Source organism: Aegilops tauschii, chromosome 2, assembly GCF_002575655.3.
Source record: "Aegilops tauschii subsp. strangulata cultivar AL8/78 chromosome 2, Aet v6.0, whole genome shotgun sequence".
Taxonomy (NCBI): Eukaryota; Viridiplantae; Streptophyta; class Magnoliopsida; order Poales; family Poaceae; genus Aegilops; species Aegilops tauschii.
This window is the reverse complement of record NC_053036.3, coordinates 499085310-499109967: the sequence shown is the minus strand read 5'-3', so window position 1 is coordinate 499109967 and position 24658 is coordinate 499085310. Positions and strand designations below refer to the sequence as shown.

Here is a 24658-nt window from a genome sequence, read left to right as displayed (position 1 = left end):
GCCCCTATCTTTCTTTGTGTCCGATTGAAATTTTGTACCCATAAGTATCGCGTGAGTGTTAGCAATTCTAAAAGACTAGATGGTAGTTGAGTATGTGGACATGCTAAAAAGCTCTTATATTGACTCTTTCCGATGTTATGATAAATTGCAATTGGTTCAATGACTGAGATCATAGTTTGTTAGTTTTCGATAAAGTTTCTGATTCATACTTTACCATGTGAATGAATTGTTACTCTAGCATAAGAAATTATATGGCAATATATGTTGCTATTCTAAAGACGATCATGATGCCCTCATGTCCATATTTTATTTTTATCGACACCTATATCTCTAAACATGTGGACATATTTTTCGATATCGGCTTTCGCTTGAGGACAAGCGAGGTCTAAGCTTGGGGGAGTTGATACGTCCATGTTGCATCATGCTTTTATGTTGATATTTATTGCATTATGGGCTGTTATTACACATTATATCACAATACTTATGCATATTCTCTCTTATTTTATAAGGTTTACATGAAGAGGGAGAATGCCGGCAGCTGGAATTCTGGACTAGAAAGGAGCAAATGTTAGAGACCTATTCTGCACAACTCCAAAAGTCCTGAAACTTCACGGAGACTATTTTTGGAATATATAAAAAATATTAGGTGAAGAAAGCACCAGAGGGGGGCCACCTGCCATCCACAAGGATGGGGGCGCACCCTCCGGTCTTGTGGGCCCCTTGGCAAGCCCCCGACGCCCATCTTCTGCTATATGGTGTGTTTTGACCTAGAAAAAATCAAAAGGAATCTTTCGGGACGAAGCGCCGTCGTGTCGAGGCGGAACCTACGCAGAACCAATCTAGGGCTCCGGCGGAGCTGTTCTACCGGGGACACTTCCTTCCGGGAGGGAGAAATCATCGCCATCATCATCACCAATGATCCTCTCATGGAGTGGGGGCAAATCTCCATCCACATCTTGACCAGCACCATCTCCTCTCAAACCCTAGTTCATCTCTTGTATCCGGTCTCTGTCTCAAAACCTCAGATTGGTACATGTGGGTTGCTAGTAGTGTTGATTAATCCTTGTAGTTGATGCTAGTTGGTTTATTTGGTGGAAGATCATATGTTCAGATCCTTAATGATAATTAATACTCCTCTGATTATGAACATGAATATGCTTTGTGAGTATTTACGTTTGTTCCTGAGGACATGGGAGAAGTCTTGTTATAAGTAATCATGTGAATTTGGTATTCGTTCGATATTTTGATGAGATGTATGTTGTCTTTCCTCTAGTGGTGTTATGTGAACGTCGACTACATGACACTTCACCATTGTTTGGGCCTAGGGGAAGGCATTGGGAAGTAATAAGTAGATGATGGGTTGCTAGAGTGAAAGAAGCTTAAACCCTAGTTTATGTGTTGCTTTGTAGGGGGCTGATTTGGATCCATATGTTTCATGCTATGGTTAGATTTATCTTAATTCTTCTTTCGTAGTTGCAGATGCTTGCGAGAGGGGTTAATCATAAGTGGGAGGCTTGTCCAGGGAAGGGAAGCACCCAAGCACCGGTCCTCCCACATATCAAATTATCAAAGTTACAAACGCGAATCATATGAGCATGATAAAAACTAGCTTGACAACAATTCCCATGTGTCCTCGGGAGCGCTTTGCTTTATATAAGAGTTTGTCTAGGCTTGTCCTTTGCTACAAAAAGGGTTGGAACATCTTGCTGCACCTTGTTTACACGAATTATCTTATCACACAACTATCTGTTACTGATAATTTTAGTGCTTGCAGAGAATACCTTGCAAAAAACCGCTTGTCATTTCCTTTTGCTCCTCGTTGGTTCGACACTCTTACTTATAGAAAGGACTACAATAGATCCCCTATACTTGTGGGTCATCAATCCCCTATACTTGTGGGTTATCAGTGAGGCCTTCTCGTCGGTGCCTCCAACTAGGGAAGGTTATGTGCGCGTGCTACCCTAGTCCGGTAGGCAGCGATAACCTTGTGTGCCTGAGTTCTATGGATCCAATGTCCCTGTTTGGGACCGTTTTGTTTTAGTTTTGCCACGACGGTCGCCGGCCACAAAGTTGGCGGATGTCAATAGTTGGCATCAGGGCCACCCATGACATAGCCCAAAGGGGAGTTTGTCGGAGTGGCGAGGAGAGTGTCATGCAATAGATTGGTTTTCGTTGGTCCACCCGAATGGGAGCACGAGGCCATGAGTTCTGTGGTGTGGGTACAGTGTACTAACCTATGCAGAGTGTATAAACTATCGATAGCCGCGCCATGGACACAGTTCATAGTAGGTCACACTATGGGTCAACAATAATAAAAACCTGAATAATAAACAATCCCGGTTCCGTGAGGAAAGAAGTTGGTTGATCTTTATGTGGTCATGCAATTTTCACGATGGTATCGTTGATACCGATGTTGGTTGACCATGAGGTGATCGCGTGATGATCACGGTGGTAAGTAAGATTGATACCTATGGTGGTTACGAGATAACCTCCGAGAAGAGTAAGTTGGTCCATGAGACCTTAAACATTGACTCCCACTCATGCATTATCATCATGTTCATATCCTGAGTAACATGTATATGCCATGCTCACTGTCCTAATTGTTCTAGTAGTATCATGCTCATCTTCAATAATTAACCTGTAAATGTTATGTTGTTGTTTGTCTTGATTGCTTTGGTTGCTTTAAGCTTGCGAGTACATTAAAAGTACTCACCTGGCGTGTTATGCCAGATTGTAGGTCATGTCGCGATTGCTTGTCGAGGATTCCGAGTTTGCGGGCTAGGATGTGTCCCAGCCGGAGTCCCTGCACTAGGATCACCTTCATTGTTGTTCCACTGCTAGCATAGAACTACCTGAGTAGGCGTAGTGTCGCCGTGCCGACGTAACCTTTGTAATATCAGACCCTTGTACCCATGTCATTTGTAATAAAGAGTTGTTTTGTTCTATGCCAAGCAGTGTCGTATTCCAAAAGACTTGATTTCTGGGCTGGAATATTGGGTGTTCCGGTCCCTGTGAGCCGGGGTGCCACAACCAAGCATCAAAACCAAACAATTATGACAATTATTACATAAAGAATCTCATCAAATTCCCATCCGCCTAATGTGCCTACAGAGAAACGACTCACACATGAGTGAAAGAACCCCCTCTCCAGAGGCCAGATCAGCCTCCAGAAAGCCCTTCAAGAAGAAGTCAGAGAAGGGGGTGGCTCCGCCTCGAAGAAAAATGACAAAAATTTGTGTCGCGGTTTTAGGTTAGGGGCTTATATGGGCGAAATAGACATGAGAGGCGGTGCCTATGGGCCCGATGCATTCTACCCTTGCCTATGCAGCATGGTGGCTGTGGGCCACCCCTGGCCAGCTCTTGTGGTTCTGTGGCTTCTTTCTTCTAATACTTTCAAAAAAAAAAATTTGGGACCTTTTCTGCATAAAAAATAGCAACAGGGAAAATCTGCTGAAAACAACGCAAGTCTTGTAAGTTTTTATTCTAGCTATTCAAGTTAGTGGACAAAACAAATATCAAAGAGTTTAGAAAAGTAAAGACATTTGAGACGTGGCACTGGGCTCTCCGGCGAGCTCCGTGGCAGTGGTATTGGTTGCTCCGTAGGCCAAGTGGATGGTGAGAGGGCTGCGGTGGGTGATCCTGGCTATGTTGTCGCCCTTGGTAGAGGCCAAGATCTGATCTAGATTCGGAGTCCTCAGTCGTTGTAGTGGGTCTATTGTCATGGTGGGTCTGGTGTCTTGAATACCCTTGGCGAGGTCTGCTGGAGGGGCCGAGCGAGAGCTTTGAGCCTTGGGCTAACGACGACGATGCTTGCAAGTGTCGCGTTGCTCTTGGGGGACGCCTGGTCTCCCCCTTTTGCCAATGCTCAGGGTGAAAGCCCTTGTTCGTTCCGGGAGACGATCTTCGCATCTTGACCCTTTTGGGGGAGTCGTTGGTTAGTGTGGGTACCTTCCAGTCGCGGTAGCATGTTTGGGGTGGTTGGGAGCTCTAAGCAACAACGCCTTGGTTTCGGTGGCTAGTGGCCTCGCCTGCGCCTTTCCTTTACATGTGACATAGTCCTCGTTTGTCATTTCTACGTTGATAGATTGACGCTCCTCGATCCGGAGCGAGAGGGCAGAGGGTACTCTTCGACAACAGTTTGATGGTATTGGTGCTACAAAGTTCAATTGGGTCTTCCAAGTGGCGCGTGTTCGCTCGTCGTGAGCGGCCTTGGTTGCGTCTTATTATGGTGGCCCGGCCTCTCATGTGCTTTTTTTGGCGGTGAGATGTTCAATAGTGCCCTCATGGTTATTGTTAACATACTCGGTTTATTTTGTAGTGTTTTTCTTTGATTAATTTGTATGAGGATTTTCTCAACATCATGGTGCGACATTTCACTACCTTCCTCCCCAACATCCTATATAACGAAATCTTCAACTCTCCATGAAGTCCAGCCGCGAAAACTCAGGCGTACACATACACAGGCGCACAGCATCCAAGGGAGCCGGCGATCGAGATTCGAGAAGCCAGCATGGGCAGTGCTGAGGAGGAGGATCTACCGGCAACGGACATGCCGCGGGTGGTGGGCGTCCTCTCCGCGCTCCTGGAGCGCGTAACGGAGCGCAACGACGCGGCGACGGGGCCGGGAGCGCTGGAACCGGCGTCAGGGTCGGCGTTCCGGGCGATGACGAAGCCCGGCATCTCCGTGCGCGCGTACATGGCGCGCATCGCGCGGTTCGCGGGCTGCAGCCCCGCGTGCTTCGTCGTGGGTTACATCTACCTCGACCGCCTCCTGCGCCGCCGCCGCGCCCTCGCCGTGGACTCCTACAGCGTGCACCGCCTCCTCATCACCACCGTGCTCTCCGCCGTCAAGTTCATGGATGACATGTAAGTTCGCCTGCACCTCACCCCCTGATCACGAGTATGACTGGCGCGTGTACGATCGAGTTCCTAGTTTGTTTGGGAAGTTATGTGTTCTTGAGGCCAGTTGGTCCTCTGTCTGCTAATGCCCACCTTACAGCAGAGAATTGGATCAGAAACAGGTGGAATTCTCTAGACCAGGCTACTAGTATTTAGGATGACAAAAATAATTTTAGGAAGACTCAATTGGTGTGTGGGCACTGTTCTTATTCCCTTGAATCAAGATGTAGTGCAGAGATAGCTTGATTCTCATATAAATTTTGTTCTTTTGTGCTCAAGCCTGGCAGCTTTATCCGCTTGATTTTTTAGGGCAAGCATTATCGCAAACTCTTATCTTTTGCTTCTTTGTGTGCTTGACAAAATATCACTGTCAACCAGTTAATAGCTGGGGACCTTAATCAATCTAGCATGTCAACACAACTTTGGGATTGCAAAGGGGCTGATTAGTCTGCTTCTCTGCCGTTCAAGTTGGTGCTAAACTAACTACTAATCGTGTCAGTGTTGCATGTTCTATAGAGCCACTGCAGACAATTTGTTGAGTCGTTGTTCATAGAAGGCTCTGATGGGATAAGATCGACATCTAATTGTGGAATCCAGATCACGTATTTTGCATTTGCAGAGAGCATTCTTTAAGAAGCAGAACCCAACAACCCCTTCCCTAAATCCTAACAAGTACAGGCAGTCGAAGCCTGCACCCACTATCAAAAGAAAATACTACTCCTATCGATTTGCATTTGGAGAATTTTCGTTATGTCATCTGCCCATGCCAGGCTGCCAGCACACCAAACACCAAGCAGAGTAGAGTATTATCTGCTCATGGGGTGATGTATGTGGTGTGGGCAAAATTATACCTGCAAACAAAGAGGCAATGGTGGCCCTGCTGCAGTGCTGCTCCTTCCAACCATGTTCCAACCACATTTGCACCTTGGGGGGACCCAAGCCAAGATTTAAGATAGAGGCCCCCCTCCCTTTCAGCAACCTTTTCTCTCTTTTTGGAATTTAATTCACTGTCAAGTACTTGCCATATGATAGGACGGTGGCAACTTGGCCCTTGCTGATGGATGCACACTACCTGTTCCAACTCCCTCCTGCCAAGAGCATCAAGCCCTATCTGTCCTTTTCCTGGAATCATTACCCAATTGATGATTGGTTGCATATTTCTTCCTTGACACAATCACTATGGTTATTCTTAGTTTGGACGATTTGACATTCTAAAGATTTGACTGTTTTTAAGGTGGATTCTGAATAATTGATTTGGCGTGTGCCTCTCTGTCATATTTGGTTTGCTCTGCACTGCACTAATGTTTGGTAGCCTACTGCCACTGCCAGTCTTGATTTCTCAAAAAGAAAAGGATTTAACATGATTGGTATAGATAGATACCATATGATCTGAATCCTGATACAGGCACGTAACATGTTAACATATGGTGCCTTGCTGATCTCGCAGATGCTACAACAACGCCTACTTCGCCAAGGTGGGTGGGATCAGCCTGCCGGAGATGAACTACCTCGAGGTGGACTTCCTCTTCGGCGTCGGCTTCGACCTGAACGTGTCTCCGGAGACGTTCGGCCACTACTGCGCCATCCTCCAGTCGGAGATGCTTTGCCTGGAGCTGGAGCCGGAGTCCCTTCTTCCGCCTACCGCCGTCGCCGCCGCTCCAGGCAGCAGGATGCACTGCTGCCTCTCTGAAGACGATGGCACTAGCGCCACCACCAGCAGTAGCAACAGTACTCAGCAGCAGCAGCTGGCTGCGTAGGTGGCTAGAGGCGTACATATACAGTACACTGTGTGGGTGCGTACATGTACAGGGTCATGTTGCTCGGCCGAGCAGAGTACGCGGAGCTTCCTCGGTGTGATGTGCTGCTGTTTGGTTCCTGAGGTATGTATAGCTTGTTTAGGTGACAGAGGTGGACACTGCAAAAGTGCAGGCAGACTGAGGGGAGTTGAATACAAGGTGTGTGATGTGCTATAGTCCGCAGGTGACATGTATATTGTTGGAATGTTGGATCATTTTCTTCCCTTTGCTACATGGTGGGGCAATTAGATTCTCTAGCTCTTCCCTCAAAAAGCTTTAACTCCTTGAAAGAATTTCTAGTTCTTCCTTCAAATTCTCTGTTTTAAGGAGTTAGACTCGGACCACGACTAATCATTTTCCTCAAAATTTTGAGGAGTTACACCTCAGAACACTCATTGTGTTCAAATTTGAGCAGCTCCCACCAATTCTGCTCAAATATTTAGGGTTTTAGTCCCTCCCCCAGGAAAGAGTTAAAAAAGGGTAATTAGGTCTTTTGGAGAGGAGCGTTTCTGCTCCCCGGCTGAGCCCGGGCAAAATCCAAAAATCACTAAAAATAGATAAAAAAATATATAAAAAACTGATTTTTTTTTTTGGAAAGCAAGATGCCCGTGTGTGTGATGTTCGTGCAAAATTTGATGGAGTTTGGACATTCCAGGAGCGTGAAACAAAAAAGACAAAATACGGCTATGTGAGTAAGTTTACTGTCACGTATTGTTCACGCCGATTTCCTCTTTTTTGCCATGAGTCCTCAGATGTCTGCCCGGACATCACAAACTCGAACATCTTCCATGCAAAAAATAAAATCAGATTGTTTTTTGAAATTTTTAGTATTTTTTTGAAAAAAAATTTACTTTAGATCGGGTGCAGAGATGGATTTTTGGGTCTTTTCGGAGTGTCGTACCCAATGAGGAGCAGCCTACCCTACCCGCCAATGGCGACTAGGGTTTACCTACTCCGCTGGCGTCCAGCCGGCGTTGAGTCTTCCCTACCGTCCTCTGCTTCTACCCCTCACCTCCGATCGCTCTAGATCCTCGGGCTGACCAGGGGGATAGCTTGCCTGTCTTCGCGGCCTTGGGGTTAGGGGCTCGACGAGGAGGGTAGATTGGTTCTACCAGCAGCGGTGGCTGATGCGGCTTGAACTACGTCAGTATTTCCCCAAAGAGGAGGGGATGATGCAGCACAGCTACGGTAGGTATTTTCCTCAGTGATGAGACCAATGTTATCGAACCAGTAGGAGAACCATGCAACACCATGTAAACAGCTCCTGCACACAAAGAACAAATACTTGCAACCCGACGCGTAAGAGGGGTTGTCAATCCCTCTCGGGTAAAAGATACTCCCTCCGTCCCATAATATAAGAGCGTTTTTTACACTAGTGCAGTGTCAAAAACACTTTTATATTATGGGACGAAGGGAGTAGATAAAATTGTAGTAGATTGGATAAATAGATCTCGTGGGAACGCGAGATAAAATAAATAACAAAAAATTGCAGTAAGGTATTTTTGGGTTTTTGGAATAATAGATTTGAAAATAAAAGCAATAAAAATAGATGTCGAAGGCAAATATGATAAAGAATAGATCCGGGGCCGTAGATTTCACTAGTAGCTTCTCTCGAGAAAAATAGCATATGGCGGGTAAACAAATTACTGTTGGGCAATTGATAGAACCTCAAATAGTTATGATGATATTCAGGCATAGATCATTATATAGGCATCACGTCCAAGATTAGTAGATCGACTCCTGTCTGCATGTACTACTATTACTCCACACATCGACCGCTATCCAGCATGCATCTAGTGTATTAAGTTCATGGAGAAACAGAGTAATGCAATAAGAACGATGACATGATGTAGACAAGATCTATTCATGTAGGAATAGACACCATCTTATTATCCTTAATAGCAACGATACATACGTGTTATGTCCCCTTCTGTCACTGGAATTGACCACCATAAGTTCGAACCCATCACAAAGCACCTCTTCCCATGGCAAGAAAAATCGATTTAGTTAGCCTAACTAAATCAAAGATTTAAAGAAGAAATACGAGCCTATAAGTAATCATGCATATAAGAGATCAAAACTCAAATAACTTTCATGGATAAAATAGATCTGACCATAAATTCAAAGTTCATCGGATCCCAACAAACACAACACAAAAAGAGTTACATCAAATAGATCTCCAAGAAAGCATTGTACTCAGAATCAAAAGAGAGAGAGGAAGCCATCTAGCTACTAACTACGGACCAGAAGGTCTACAATGAACTACTCACGCATCATCGGTGAGGCACGAATGAGGATGATGAACCCCTCCGTGATGGTGTCTAGATTGGATCTGGTGTTTCTGAAACTTGCGGCGGCTGGAATTGTGTTTCGTCGACTCCCCTAGGTTTTTGGATTTTCGGTGTATTTATAGAGCAAAAAGACGGTGCGAGAGGTGACCGAGGTGGGTTGTGCTCTCCTCGGACGATTTGACATTCTAAAGTTGTGACTGTTTTTAAGATGGATTCTGAATAACTGATTTGGTGTGTGTGCCGCTTCGGCCAATTTGGTTTGCTCTGCACTGCACAAATGTTTGGTGGCCTACTGCCACTGCCAGTCTTGATTTCACAAAAAGAAAAAGACTTAACATGATATGTATATAGATACCATATGATCTGAATCCTGATACAAGCACGTAACATGTTAACATATGGTGCCTTGCTGATCTCGCAGATGCTACAACAACCCCTACTTCGCCAAGGTGGGCGGGATCAGCCTGCCGGAGATGAACTACCTCGAGGTGGACTTCCTCTTCGGCGTCGGCTTCGACCTCAATGTGTCGCCGGAGACGTTCGGCCGCTACTGTGCCATCCTCCAGTCCGAGATGCTCTGCCTGGAGCTGGAGCCCGAGCCCCTTCTTTCCGCCTATTGCCGCTGCCGCCGCTCCAGGCAGCAGGATGCACTGCTGCCTCTCTGAAGACGATGGCTCTAGCGCCACCACCAGCAGCAACAGCAGTACTCAGCAGCAGCTGGCTGCGTAGGTGGTTAGAGGCACTGTGTGAGTGCGTACATGTACAGGGTCATGTTGCTCCGCCGAGCAGAGTACGCGAGCTTCCTCGGTGTGATGTGCTGCTGTTTGGTTCCTCTGGTATATAGCTTGTTTAGGTGACAAAGGTGGACACAACAAGAGTGCAGACGGACTGTGAGGGAGTTGAATACAAGGTGTGTGATGTGCTCTAGTCCACAAGTGACATGTACTCCCTCCGTTCCTAAATATTTATCTTTCTAGAGATTGCAACAAGTGACTACATACGAAGTAAAATGAGTGAATCTACACTTTAAAATATGTCTATATACATCCGTATGTAGTAGTCCATTTGAAATCTCTAAAAAGACAAATATTTAGGAACGGAGGGAGTATATTATTGGATCATTTTGTTCTCTTTGCTACTACATGGTGTGGCAATTAGAATCTCTAGCTCTTCCCTCAAAAGGCTTTAACTTAGAAGAATTTCTAGCTCTTCCCTCAAAAAGTTCTACCTCCTTCAGATTTTCTGTTTCAAGGAGTTAGACTCAGACCACAACCAACCATTTTCCTCAAAATTTTGAGAAGTTACACCTCAAAACACTCATTGTGCTCAAATTTGAGCAACTCCCACCAATTCTATTCAAATATTTATGGTTTTAGCACCCCCTCCTGCAAAAAAAGTTAAAAGGGTAATTTGATCTTTTGCCCTTAATTAATGAATTATCTTGATTTAATTAGGTTGGCCGGCCGGACCGTATGTTGGAGCTGAACAGCAACATTGTGATGCACAAATTTACCGACACGGCAAATATGCACACTAAACATCCTCCTTCACGTGTAGTGAACTTTGAGGACAGCTTCCACCAACAAGCAGTGAAATAGCACAAACAACATGCACATGTGACACAGAATTTAACGTGGAAAATTCTCCTCAACTTGACGAGTAAACAACCACGGTTGTGGACCGACTAGTCCACAAACTTCAAATATGAGAATGGTGAGTACAAAGCCTTCTCTAGACCCTCCAAAGAGATTTACAACACGCTAACCATGTTGCCAACCGGAAAGAGCAACAACAACCATAAGAGGCAAGATTTCAGCAAAGCAAAGTTTACACAGCTTCTATCTCCTTTAGTATTTTATAAACTGATCTTAAACCGCTAAACCAAACAACACCAAATTTGGCAGACAAGTAGACACAAGAGTTCCTGAGATCCCCTCAAAGTTTTAGCTCAATTGGACACCGTTTGCCTACCCAAACTGTTCGTCTCCCAAACTACTCTTTTCTGAAACTGCAGCAGTCCGAGCTGACAAAACCACACTCAAATCTGATGCTCCACTGACCCAATACTTAAACCAGATTACAGATCCGAGTACTCAAACTAAGGAATGACCTCACCAAGTTTGGGGTCAATCCAATCACATTTGAGCCTCCAATCACCAGTTTGAACATTGTCTAGTCAGATGCAGCAAATCTGGACAGAATCTCCACTTCTTCTTCCTCTCTCTCACAGGTATTGTGTTTTTTGTGTGTTCTCTCACTCTCATGAAAATGGCAGCAACCACGCAGCAGGGTTGGAGTGCTAGTGTTTTCTTCTCTACTCCCCTCACTAGGAAGCACTCACAATTGTTGGATGCAACAAAGGTCAACGGGTGGCATGTGTTGGACTTATGGGCTAATGTTGGGCTGCCAACACACCTCCATGTGGAGGGACATAGCCCAACAAACTCCCCTTCCCGACATCATGGAGGGTCTCAGGGTCTCACATGGATGTTGGAACATGTCAATGAGAAAGAAGAACAAAACCGGTACCGAGGAGACCAGTATAGTGAGCGTGTGTATGACTCAAGTGGATACCGATGTATCTCACCTCGTGTTTTGTAAAGTATTGAGAAGCAAAGGGAATAACACATGATAACCAAGGGTTCAGTCGAATGTCATTCCTGTACTCATAGGGATCGATATGGACGTCTACGGTTCTGTCATCGGTCATTGAACAAAAGAGGTTTTGTTCATGTCTATATTTTACCGAACCTACATGGTCACAAGCTTAAGGTAATCATGATCTGTTGAGTGTTAGTAGGACAGGAGTAATGAGAAAATATTTATAAAATCGTTTCATTAATATTTGAAATAGTTTCGAGAGGAATCGAAAGTGTTCGGGGTCATCGAAAGGGTTTCGGGGTTTACCGGGTAATACCGATAAATTATATATAGGTGATGTGGCACCCCGGCTCAGAGGAACCAGAACACCCCGTATTCCAGCCCAGAGATCAAGTCTTCTAGAATACGGCACTGTTTGACATAGAACAAATCAGCTCTTATTACAAAGGATAATGGTACAAAGGTCTGATGTTACAAAATATCACATCAGCACGGCGACAGTACGCCTGCTAAGGTAGTTCTATGCTAGCAGCGGAACAACTCGTAGTAGCGGAATAACTTCTAGCAGCGGAACAATGACGATGGTAGTGAACTCCACTCGATAGGGACTCTGGCTGGGAGACGGTCTAGCTCGCACGATCAGTAACCTCGACAAGCAATCACTCACGGCATCACCTGCAATCTGGCATGACATGCTAGGTCAGTACATTGAATGTACTTGCAAGCTCACAACAACCAAAAGCATCAAGGCAAAACAACAACATAGCATTAACAGGTTAAGTTATCGACAACTACTATGATGTGGAAGCAATAACTAAGCATGATATGATACTACTAGAATACTGATGAACCAATATCTCGTATCTCACGAACCATCTCTGTCGTGGAATTGTCACGGCAGATGTCCTCAAGCTAGGACTTAGTCGTGGAGCCATCGCCGCTAGGAAGCTTGAAGGGGTTAATGGGACAAGGAACATGAGGGTTTATACTGGTTCGGCCCCTTACGGTGAAGGTAAAAGCCTACGTCCAGTTGAGGTGGTATTGATTAGGGTTTCGATGACCAGGGAGCTTAACTGCTATGCCTGGCTCTCGATGAGATCTTTCTTGTCCCTAAACCGCTGCCGGGTCGTCCCTTTATATAGGGAGGCTGACGCCCAGCAGCTCTCAGAGTCCCGGCCGGCTCATAAGAGTGTCCGGCTCGGACTCTCAACTATTCTTGCCTTACACTACAAGTTCTACCATAATGATGGTTGTAACTACGGGCCTTAAGCCATATCCGGGTCTTTAAGCCCATCTTTGGCCCACCGTCTTTAAGCTTGGCGCCGGGCTTCTGCCGATGACCATTATGAGTAACCCGGCCCCTCCTGGCGGGTGACTCTAAGGTCTATATCCTCAACATTAGGCCCCAGATTGATTTGAGCCGGCTCATGTCAATCTTCAATTCTTTCGACAGAAAATCTCCGGCTTACAATTGTGTGAAGGCCATAACCCGGCGTGACGTCATCCTCTGGACTCCGGGTGATCCGCCGTGACGTCATCTTCCATTAAGTCCATTTTTTATTCCACCAGATCCGCAACGGATCTTACCTTTACTGCCATCCCGAAAATCGAGGCGCCTCTCGAGCGAGATAACCGCGCCGTGGCCTCCTCGTTTCTCGCGCCCACTTATGAGTCTGGCCTTATAAATAGCCCGACCCTCGGGTCTTTCCATTCTCCCCCTTCTGTCGTCCTCTTCCTCTCGCTGCTCCCGTGCTACTCGAGCTCCGCCGCCGCCGCCGCCGCAACAGAGCTCCGCGTCCTCATCGACCTTGGCCGCTGCATCACCCTGAACCGTCCAGAGAAACTCGGCGAACTCTCGCAGCACATCTGCATCTGTAAGTTCCTTACTCCTCGTAGAATAGATCTACGTTAAGCTCCTGCTGTTCTTCCGCGTTCTTCGCCGTCGCCCACGAGTTCTTGATAGTTTTCATTTTTACTGCCTCTTCTTGATCTTAAGATAGTATAGAACCAACGCGGCGGCTGTTTAGCACCCATTTCAAATGCAAATAGATCTCTTTTCACTGCATAAAGGCTCCATTCGAGCCCAAGAACTCCCTTTGCATCTGTTTTTAGGTCTAGAAACTTTCCTTTTAACCGACCATTTTGATCCAAATTATTTACTGCAATGTGTGAAACCTGTTTTCACCACACTTAGTAAAAAAACTGCACCCGTTGAGTCATGGAGGTTTACATTTCCGGCTTAAAGAAGCCACGCGCCGTAGAACCTTCCGGCTCAAAGGAGACCATGCGCCATAAAATTTTCCGGCTCATCTGTGACAAGGTCGTAGACAATCGAATTATTCTCAATACCTCGGGCGGCTTAGATAACCCGACGCACCTAGATATATGTCATTAGTCCCCTCCAAGAGCCACCACTTTAACATTGAACTGTAAATTTCCTCCGGCTTATAATTAAATCGGACATAATTCCCTTTTATCATAGGCTTCCGACTTTCACCATGCCTCCCAAAGCTCCTAAAGCATCCATCACTTGCAATTGGATGAGGTCCAATGTCACCGACGAGACCTTAGCGGATTTTGTAAAGTCGGGTTACCTCCCTAAGAAGGACGTCATGTCCTACCGTGCCCCTGACCCGTCAGAGGAGAGACCACAGCCAAAGGACGGGGAGGTAGTGATTTTTGAGGATCACATGAGCCGGGGCTTCGCACCGCCCGGCTCAAAGTTCTTCAGAGATGTACTGAATTTCTTTGACCTGCGGCCACAAGATATAGGACCCAATTCGGTGTCAAATATATGCAACTTCCAAGTGTTCTGCGAAGTCTACCTCGGAGAAGAGCCCAACCTGCTGCTTTTCAGAGAGCTCTTCTACCTGAACCGCCAGAACGAGTGCGCCAACAGGTCAAGTTTGGAACTCGGCGGAATCTCCATTCAGCGACGGAGAGACTGCCTCTTCCCTTACGCCGAGCCGCCAAGCCACCCAAAGGACTGGAACCAGACGTGGTTCTACTGCCAAGACACGTCGCCGGCTGACGAGAGTCCGCTGCCCGGCTTTCGCCCCTCGCGTCTGGAACCAACACACCCTCTGTCAGACAAACTGACTCAAGCGGAGTGCCAACCTCTGCTCCCCACCATTAACAAGATCAAGGCTCTCCTGGGCAATGGTCTCAATGGAATTGACCTGGTCCGAGTCTGGATCTCCTGGCGGGTGATCCCATTGAGCCGCCGCCCCGGCTTAATGTGTGAGTACACGGGCCGAAAGGATGACCCCCTGAGACACAGCCGCAACAATCTTTCTGAAGACGTTGCTGAGGACATGACCAAGGCTCTCTTGAACGAGAGCTTGGCAGACTGCAGGAGGACCGGCTTAAGCCCCTTCTGCAAGACCAACCCGGCCCCGGCGGTAAGCCGTTGACCTGAACATCTTATTCTCTTCTGTAGATAACTTTCATCTGATCCTTAAGAAATCGTCATTGTATTTTTCAGGCTGATGATAAATTCTGGAAGGTCAAGTATGACCATGAGGCGGCCAAGAAGGCCAGGAAATCGAAGAAAACCGCCAAGAGAGCCGCTCCCCGCAAGAAGGGAAGTAGGCCTACTGCTTCAGAGCTGATGCAACTAAGCGACAGCTCCGAGTCAGAGGTAACCCTTGAACCTGTAAGCTCTTGTTGTATGTCTTGTTTATTTCTGTCCACCCTATCAATACCGTTCATCAACAGGATGACACCGGAGCAAGTAACCCGGTGGTTGAAGAGGTAATGACACTTTCCTCCGACTCGGAGCCCTTGCCAAGGCTGAAAGTCCGAAGGGTAACCCGGAAAGTAAGATTTTCACATCCTTTAGCTTATCAAGATCCTCAATTTCTTTTGAAGCAACAGATTCATGAGAACCGGCGGCACACCCGGACCAACAAGGATGCTGACCTCTCCTCCGGCTTACCTGAGGCATCAAGGAAGCGCCGGACCGAGGTTATTTCCAACTTATATCCTTTTCATCATCTGGCGGGTGTTATACGTGAACCTCTCAATTCTTCTGATTCAAATTATCAGGAAACGTCTCCTTCCTCTGGTGAGTCGATGCAGTCAAATCTGCCGGCTTTCAAGACCGTACCCGGGTAATGATGATCATCTCTTGCTGTGCTTTATCTTTACTCATACTTTTGTACTAATCTTTTTGTCTTTTCAGTGCCCAGGCAAAGCTCAGCAAGAGGGCGAAAAAGAACAAGCCGGTCGAAGAGCCGGACTTGCCTGAACCGGAGGTTGCAGCTCAAGAACCGCCAGTTGCCACTGCCCCTTCAGCTCAAGAACCTCAAGAAGCTTCTGCTAACCCGGAGACCTCCAGTCTGGCTCACCCGGTCAATGACCCGGACGTGGTAATCACCCGGATGGAGTTTGTTGAGCCGGGGAGACCTACTGCGCTGGCCAAGTGCTCCGCCAAGGAGGAGTTGCTAGGGCGCCGCCGGGCTAATCTGGACCTCACCGACTACGCCAATCTGAACATCGGAGAGATTGTCTCCGGCTATGTCAGTCAGGTGCACAAGAGCCGGGACTTAGAGATCGACATGGTGAATCAGATTCAGCGGAAGTCTGAGGTACCACTCTTCTTGCTTACTGCATAGTTATCTTTACCATACTAGCCCCCAAGTCGACAACTTATGATTGAATATGTTGTAGACTTAAGCTCTGGCTTACTTCCATGAACCGGTAATTTGTAAATAGAAACGTTCGATATGCATTAGCCCCCAAGTGCCAAGTGTCTTTGCTTGTAAAACGCTTGGGACTTTAAAATTGCATAATAACTGTTCATCCTATAACCCGGAAATTATGCAGGCTGCTTGCAAGAAGTTTGAAGCTGACATCGCCGATCTGAAGACCCGCCTGAAGACGCAAGAAACTGAGACCTGGAAGGCCAATGCCAAATTTGTGTCCAGTATTGCTGCGCAAGAAAAGCTGAAGACGGACTTTGACGCTGAACGGAAAGCTTGGGCCGAAGAGAAGGCTACTCTGGTGAACCGGGCCGAACAGGAGGAGAAGGCTCTGACAGAGAAGACCGCCGAACTCTCCGGCTTAAAACGCCAAGTGTCCCAGATGGTTGCCACAATCTTCGGTAACTCATTCCACCGGCTTTCGTCCAGTTTATAATTTTTATGTCTCATAACCCATCATTGCCGGCGGCTTATCTTACTCTGTTACACAGGTCCCAGAAGCGCCAACCTCAACCAAAGTGTGGTGACCAAGTTGAAGGCCGTGTACACCCTGGTGGAGCAACTCGACACCAGGTCACAGCGCGCCTTGGACGTGGTGGCCCTATCCAATGAGGTGCCGACTCACCTGGCAGAAGTTCTTCGCCGGCTTGCCGTCCTTCCTCAACGTGTCCAAGAGCTGCGGCGGGCCTCTGCAAGAGCCGGCGCCATAGCTGCTCTAAGCCGGGCCAAGGCGTTCCTTCCAGAACTAGACCCGGCGGACATTGCCCTTGGCTATCCCAGCTTGAAGGAAGACGGCACCTCTTTCGACCAAAAGGACTTCGCAGCCTGCGTGAAGATCGTACGCCCAGTGGCTACCCTGATTGGAAATGACACGGATCTGACCAAGTACCAGCCGGGTTACGATGCCGAAAATCAGAAGATCCCCACGCCGCGTTACGAAGCCATCAGCTTAGTCCCGCCGACTCGTAAGCACACCTTTGCCCCGGAAATTGACCCGGCCGGGTTAATTGACAAGGAAGCTCAATTTGAAGCTCTGAGCGGCATTGACTGGAAGTCGTCAACTTTCCAGGTCTTGGGAACAGCCGGAGGAGAGGAGAGGGATGAACCGGAATCTTCAACCCAGCAAGCATCGTAACTCTGCAGGCGGCTTATTAAACAATGCTTCACCCTTTTGGACTCGATGAGTCTTGTAATAGAATAGGACCAACACTTTAACTTTGTCGTGCCATTGTGCACACGTTGAATGCTGAATTCCATTGAAGTTGTCTCCTTTATACTTCTCCGGGTCATAATTGATCATTTACTTTCCTTAAGCTCAAATAGGTGCCTTTAACTATCCTGCATAGAAAGACAAATCACAAGTCTCTAGGCGGCTTACCGCACTGAGAATCATATTTTTAGACACATAACCCAGAATATGAATCAACAAAAGACTGGTCCTCAATTATGTCCTTAATATACCCGTAATAACACACTGACCGGCCTGCAAGCACACTTCCGGCTTATATAACCCGGGCAATAAGGTTGGTACCTCAATGCCGGTTTACCAGTCTTAGTAACGCCGATTGTATTCGACTGGCACGGTAAATCAAAGTTAAGCCGGCAAAGTGAGACCCGCCGTGCATACTTGAAATAATCAGAAGAACTTGCTATAAATCAGAAAAACTTAGGGGCTTCCAGTTCGAATACGACCAGAGACCCGTCCCAAAGGGGTTATGCTAGGATTCGAATGCGATCATATAGCCTCCAGTGGGTGTGGCGATGCCAATCAAAAGGGTACCGACAGCTATGTTCTCTTTGGTTCGAATACGACCCATGTTTGAACAGGAAGCCCCCAAATGACTTCAAGAATTGTTTAACGACACTGATTCGAATACGACCCACGTCGGTTCCCAAAGGGGGTTGAACTATGATTCAGATATGATCAAAGAAAACTCCCCAATGAGCTCGGCACTTTGCCAATCAAATGGATACCGACAGCTATGTTCTCTTTGGTTCGAATACGACCTATGTTTGAACAGGAAGCCCCCAAGTGACCTTATTGCATACGGCTAGATTCGAATACGATCATAAGCCGGATCCTCCTTTAAGTTATCATGTGATCTAACACGTTCACATTTGGAGGAGAAAAAAGGGCAGAGGTCCTGCTTTATTGCTTATCATAATATATACATGGTTTTAGGGAAATATGTACATTATGAGAGCCGGTGGCTCAAGTGTAATAAGGACGAAGCTGAGCTATGTTCCATGGCCGACGGGTCTCTTCCTCCGACTTACGTGAATCTTTGTGATCCCGAATGTCAATGAGGTAATATGACCCGTTGTGCAAATTCTTGCTGACCACAAAGGGCCCTTCCCAAGGCGGGGATAGCTTGTGCGCATCTGTTCGATCTTGGATGAGACGGAGCACGAGATCGCCTTCCTGGAAGACCCGGGATTTAACCCGGCGACTATGATAACGGCGCAGGTCTTGTTGGTAAATTGCTGAGCGAGCTGCCGCCACATCACGCTGTTCGTCCAACAAGTCAAGAGCGTCTTGGCGCGCCTGTTCATTATCCGCCTCAACATAAGCCGCCACTCGAGGCGAATCATGACGGATGTCACTGGGGAGAACTGCTTCTGCCCCATAAACCATGAAGAAAGGCGTGAAACCTATAGACCTGTTAGGAGTAGTGTTGATGCTCCATAACACGGAGGGCAACTCCTCCACCAAACAACCCGGCGTCCGTTGCAAAGGGACCAAAAGCCGGGGCTTGATGCCCTTCAGAATCTCCTGATTAGCCCTCTCAGCTTGACCATTGGATTGAGGATGAGCCACTAATGAAACATCAAGTCGGATATGCTCTCGTTGACAAAACTCCTCCATGGCGCCTTTGGATAGATTGGTACCATTGTCAGTTATAATTCTGTGCGGAAAGCCAAAGCGAAAAATCACCTTTTTCATAAATTGAACCGCCGTGGCTGCATCACACTTGCTAACTGGCTCCGCTTCAACCCACTTGGTAAATTTGTCAACTGCCACCAAGAGGTGGGTCTTCTTATCCTTGGACCTTTTAAAAGGCCCAACCATATCAAGCCCCCAGACCGCAAAGGGCCAAGTAATTGGGATCATCCTCAGCTCCTGAGCCGGCACATGAGCCCGTCGCGAGAACCTTTGGCAACCATCACATTTACTGACCAAGTCCTCCGCATCAGCATGAGCCGTCAGCCAATAAAAACCATGACGAAAGGCCTTGGCCACAAGAGACTTTGAGCCGGCGTGATGGCCACAATCCCCTTCATGAATCTCGCGCAAGATCTCTTGGCCTTCCTCAGGGGAGACACAACGCTGGAACGCTCCCGTAACACTACGGCGATGCAACTCACCATTGATGACAACCATTAACTTAGACCGCCGGGTTATTTGTCTGGCCAAAGTTTCATCCTCAAGCAAATCTCCCCGGGTCATGTAAGCCAAATAAGGCACTGTCCAGTCCGGTATGATGTGGAGAGCCGCCACCAGTCGTGCCTCCGGGTCAGGGACAGCCAAGTCTTCCTCTGTAGGCAACTTAACAGAAGGGTTATACAGGACGTCCAGGAAAGTATTAGGCGGCACTGGTTTTCGCTGAGAGCCCAGCCGGCTTAAAGCATCAGCCGCCTCGTTCTTCCTGCGATCGATGTGCTCTACTTGGTAACCCTGAAAGTGCCCAGCAATGGCATCAACTTCACGGCGATAAGCCGCCATGAGAGGATCCTTGGAGTCCCACTTTCCTGATACTTGTTGAGCCACCAAGTCTGAGTCGCCGAAGCACCTTACCCGGCTCAAGCTCATCTCCTTAGCCATCCGAAGACCGTGGAGCAAGGCCTCGTATTCAGCTGCATTGTTGGTGCAAGGAAACATCAATTGTAGCACATAATGAAACTTGTCACCTTTAGGGGAAGCCAATACGACTCCAGCCCCTGAGCCCTCCAATTGCCTGGACCCATCGAAGTGAATAGTCTAGTATGTGTTGTCCGGCTTTTGTTCGGGCACTTGTAACTCCGTCCAATCATTGATGAAATCCACCAAAGCCTGAGATTTAACAGCAGTGCGTGGCACATATTTCAGACCATGAGGTCCGAGCTCTATAGTCCACTTAGCCACTCTCCCGGTGGCCTCTCTGTTTTGAATGATATCTCCAAGAGGGGCAGAACTGACCACAGTGATGGGATGACCCTGGAAATAATGCTTAAGCTTCCGGCTCACCATGAACACACCATAAACAAGCTTCTGCCAATGTGGATACCGCTGTTTGGACTCGATGAGCACTTCGCTGACATAATAAACCAGCCGCTGAACCGGATGCTCCTTACCCTCCTCCTTGCGCTCCACCACCACAGCCACACTGACGGCTCGTGTGTTAGCAGCCACATACAGCAATAAAGGCTCCTTGTCAACCGGAGCAGCAAGGACTGGGGGCTCGGCCAGCTGTCTCTTCAAATCCTCAAAAGCAGTATTAGCTGCATCATTCCAGACAAAGTCATCAGTTTTCTTCATCAACTGATATAATGGCATGGCCTTCTCCCCCAAACGGCTTATAAAACGGCTTAAAGCAGCGATATGACCCGCCAGGCGCTGGACGTCGTTTATACACGCCGGCTTAGCCAAGGAGGTGATGGCCTTGATCTTCTCCGGGTTAGCTTCAATGCCTCTGTTAGTAACCAAGAAACCCAAGAGCTTGCCTGCAGGAACACCAAAGACACACTTGGCCGGGTTAAGCATCATCTTGTAGACCCGGAGATTATCAAAGGTTTCCCTCAGATCATCTATCAAAGTTTCCTCCTTCCTGGATTTGACCACAATGTCATCCACATAAGCATGAACATTGCGCCCAATCTGGTTATGAAGACAATTCTGCACGCAACGCTGATAAGTCGCCTGTGCACTCTTGAGTCCAAAGGGCATAGATACATAGCAGAAGGCTCCAAAGGGAGTGATGAACGCCGTCTTCTCCTGGTCCTTAACTGCCATTTTAATCCGATGATATCCGGAATAAGCATCCAAGAAGCTTAAGCGCTCACAACCCACCGTGGCATCAATGATTTGATCAATACGGGGAAGGGCAAAAGGATCAGCCGGACACGCCTTGTTTAAGTCCATGTAGTCCACACACATCCGCCAGGTGCTGTTCTTCTTGAGCACGAGCACCGGGTTAGCTAACCACTCTGGGTGGAAGACTTCAACAATAAACCCGGCCGCCAAGAGCTGAGCCACCTCTTCACCAATAGGTTTTCACCTCTCTTCATTAAACCGCCGAAGGAATTGCCTGACCGCCTTAAATTTCGGATCAACATTGAGAGTGTGCTCAGCGAGTTCTCTAGGTACACCTGGCATGTCAGAAGGTTTCCATGCAAAAATGTCCCTATTCTCACGGATGAACTCGATGAGCGCGCTTTCCTATTTTGGATCCAGATTGGCACTGATGCTAAACTGCCGAGATGAATCACCTGGAACAAAATCAACAAGTTTAGTCTCCTCAGCTGACTTAAATTTCATTGCTGGCTCGTGCTCCGTAGTTGGCTTTTTCAGAGAGGTCATATCTGTTGGGTCAACATTGTCCTTGTAAAATTTTAACTCCTCTGTTGCACAAACAGACTCTGCATAAGCTGCATCGCCTTCCTCACACTCCAAGGCTACCTTCCGGCTGCCATGAACCGTAATGGTCCCATTGAGACCCGGCATCTTGAGCTGCAGATACACGTAACATGGCCGTGCCATGAACTTGGCGTAAGCCGGCCGCCCAAATATGGCATGATACAGGCTTCTTATCTTGACCACCTCAAAGGTCAATTTTTCCACCCTGTAGTTGTGCTCGTCTCCAAAGGCCACTTCCAACTCGATCTTGCCGACTGGATAAGCCGACTTACCAGGTACCACACCATGGAAAATAGTGTTTGACTGGCTGAGGTTCTTATCAATCAATCCCATACGACGGAAAGTCTCATAATAGAGGATGTTGATGCTGCTGCCTCCATCCATGAGCACCTTAGTGAACTTATATCCTCCCACCCGAGGAGCCACCAACAAGGCCAAGTGACCCGGATTATCCACCCGGGGAGGGTGATCCTCCCTACTCCATACTATAGGTTGCTCAGACCACCGTAAATATCGTGGAACTGCCGGCTCAACAGCATTTACAGCCCTCTTATGAAGCTTCTGATCTCGCTTACACAGACTGGTGGTAAATACATGATACTGTCCACCGCTAAGCTGCTTTGGATTGGTCTGATAACCCCCCTGCTGTTGTTGATGACCCTGGCCAGACTGTTGATTAAAGCCCCCTTGACCGTTCTGAGGATTGGAATTTGAGCCGCCGTCTGGGCCATGAAAGCCGCCGGCGCCTGAGCCACCGCCCGGGCCATTGTTGCCGTTAAAGGCATTGGAATTCTTAAAGGCCTTCATGATTGCACAATCCTTCCACAGATGGGTAGCTGGCTTCTCTCTAGAGCCATGCCTCGGACAGGGCTCATTCAATAGCTGTTCCAGCGTTGGGCCTGACCCGCCGGCTCGGGGAGGTGGCCTCCCCTTGCGTCGCTGGTTATTACCCTGTGAGCTGGCGTTGGCCACGAACTCTAGGCTGCCGTCGGCCTTGCGCTTGCCACCTCCTTGGCTCCCCGGGTTATGCTGAGGACCCTTGCCATTGCCGTTCTTCTTTCCCTTCCCTGTCCTTTCATCATCTGAATTGGGGTCCTTGGTGCCATCAGAATCGGCGTACTTGACGAGAGCCGCCATCAGCGTACCCATGTCATTGCAGTCGCGCTTAAGCCGCCCGAGTTTCATCTTCAGGGGCAGAAAACGACAATTTTGCTCCAACATCAAGACTGCAGAGCCGGCATCCATCTTATCCGATGAATGTATGATCTCTTTGACCCGGCGAACCCAATGTGTCGTAGATTCACCCTCCTGCTATTTACAGTTAGTCAAATCCACTATTGACATAGACTGCCTACAGGTGTCTTTGAAGTTTTGTATGAACCGGGCCTTTAGCTCAGCCCAAGATCCAATGGAATTTGGCGGTAGCCCTTTCAACCAAGTGCGGGCAGTCCCATCTAACATCATGGTGAAGTACTTGGCCATTGCCGCTTCACTGACTTCCAGTAGTTCCATGGCCATCTCGTAACTCTCGATCCAGGCTGGGGGTTGTAAGTCAGCCGTGTAATTAGGCACCTTCCTAGGGCCTTTGAAGTCCTTGGGTAGACGCTCATTGCGGAGAGCTAGCACTAAACAAGGGACACCTCCAGTCCTGGTAGGGATACCCACGTCGACGGAAGTCGTCAGATAAGCCGGGGGAGTCTGGTAAGCCGTCAACTGAGGCACCTGCTCCGCCTCTTGCCGCGCTCTGTCTTGGTCTGCTGCGTGAAAGGCTCCATTATGAGCCGGGCCATGGCCAGGGGGCGGGTCGTGGCGCCGGACATTACTTGAGCCGATCGTTGAGACCATGTGTCTGCTATAACTCGGGCTCCGGCCTGGACGAGGGGTCGAGTGGATCCTGTCCCGGCTATAAGAGTACGCCTCTTGCTGCGCCAGTGCTGTCTGAAGGAGTTCCCTGACCCGGCGGGTTTCAATAGCCGTCGGAGAGTCGCCGTCAATTGGGAGGGCCGCCAGCCGTGCTGCTGCGGCGACCATGTTCTCCAGCGGGTTAGCATAATGACCCGGTGGTATTGGCACGTACTGAGGCGGGGCAGGGTTCACCCGGGGGGGCCCCATCACTTGTGGCTGAACAGGGGTCCCAGACCCGGGCACTATGATTCCTGGCGGGTTACTAGACCCTGCTCCTGGCGTGTCGAAGAGGTTTCGTGGATCGTAAACCGGAGGGAGTCGAGATTGGGCCTTTTGATGCCTCCTTCTCATGACCTCATTGGACGCGTTCTGATCCATCGTGAGCCGGAAGGACTGCGCCTGAATCAACTGAGTTTTGGCGTCGAGAGCCGCCCTCTCCGCAGCCATCCTGATCCCTTCCGCTGCCAGATCCTCTTTGGCTTTCACTAGATCTAACTTTAACTGCGCCACCTCCGCATCATGCTGAGCTTGGTCCGCCGGGTCAACCGCGGCGGTCAGCAGAGCCGTCATCTTGTCCGTGAGATCCATCAGCACCTGAGCCGGCGAGGGCGCCGGGTTTCCCGCCCCAGCAGCAGGGTTCTGGACAGGCTGCGCACCGGCCATGAAGATTCCAACCCGGCTCGGCGGCTCAAACGGGTCCGGAATACTGTCACCATTGGAACAACCCATGAGCCTGCCATCTTGAAGTTGATACAACGAGTTTGACTCATCTGTGGACGACTCGCTGTCAGAGCCGGCGGCCGTCTCATCACCAGATCCAGATCCATCAGGGTGCCCTCCATGGACACA

General features: G+C 48.3%; 1 protein-coding gene across 1 annotated transcript; it reads left to right on the top strand.

Moving 5' to 3' along the window:
• Positions 1-4344: 4344 nt before the first annotated feature.
• Positions 4345-6868, top strand: LOC109737988 (cyclin-P4-1). The gene is made up of 2 exons (XM_020297094.4): positions 4345-4866; positions 6347-6868. Exons 1-2 carry the CDS (start codon positions 4511-4513, stop codon positions 6654-6656), a joined length of 666 nt encoding a protein of 221 aa, XP_020152683.1. The 5' UTR covers positions 4345-4510; the 3' UTR covers positions 6657-6868.
• Positions 6869-24658: the final 17790 nt, after the last annotated feature.

Coding starts and splice junctions, on each gene's coding strand:
- LOC109737988 (XM_020297094.4), top strand. CDS start 4,511: ATGGGCAGTGCTGAGGAGGAGGATCTACCGGCAACGGACATGCCGCGG. Junction 4,867..6,346: donor GTCAAGTTCATGGATGACAT/GTAAGTTCGCCT, acceptor CTGATCTCGCAG/ATGCTACAACAACGCCTACT.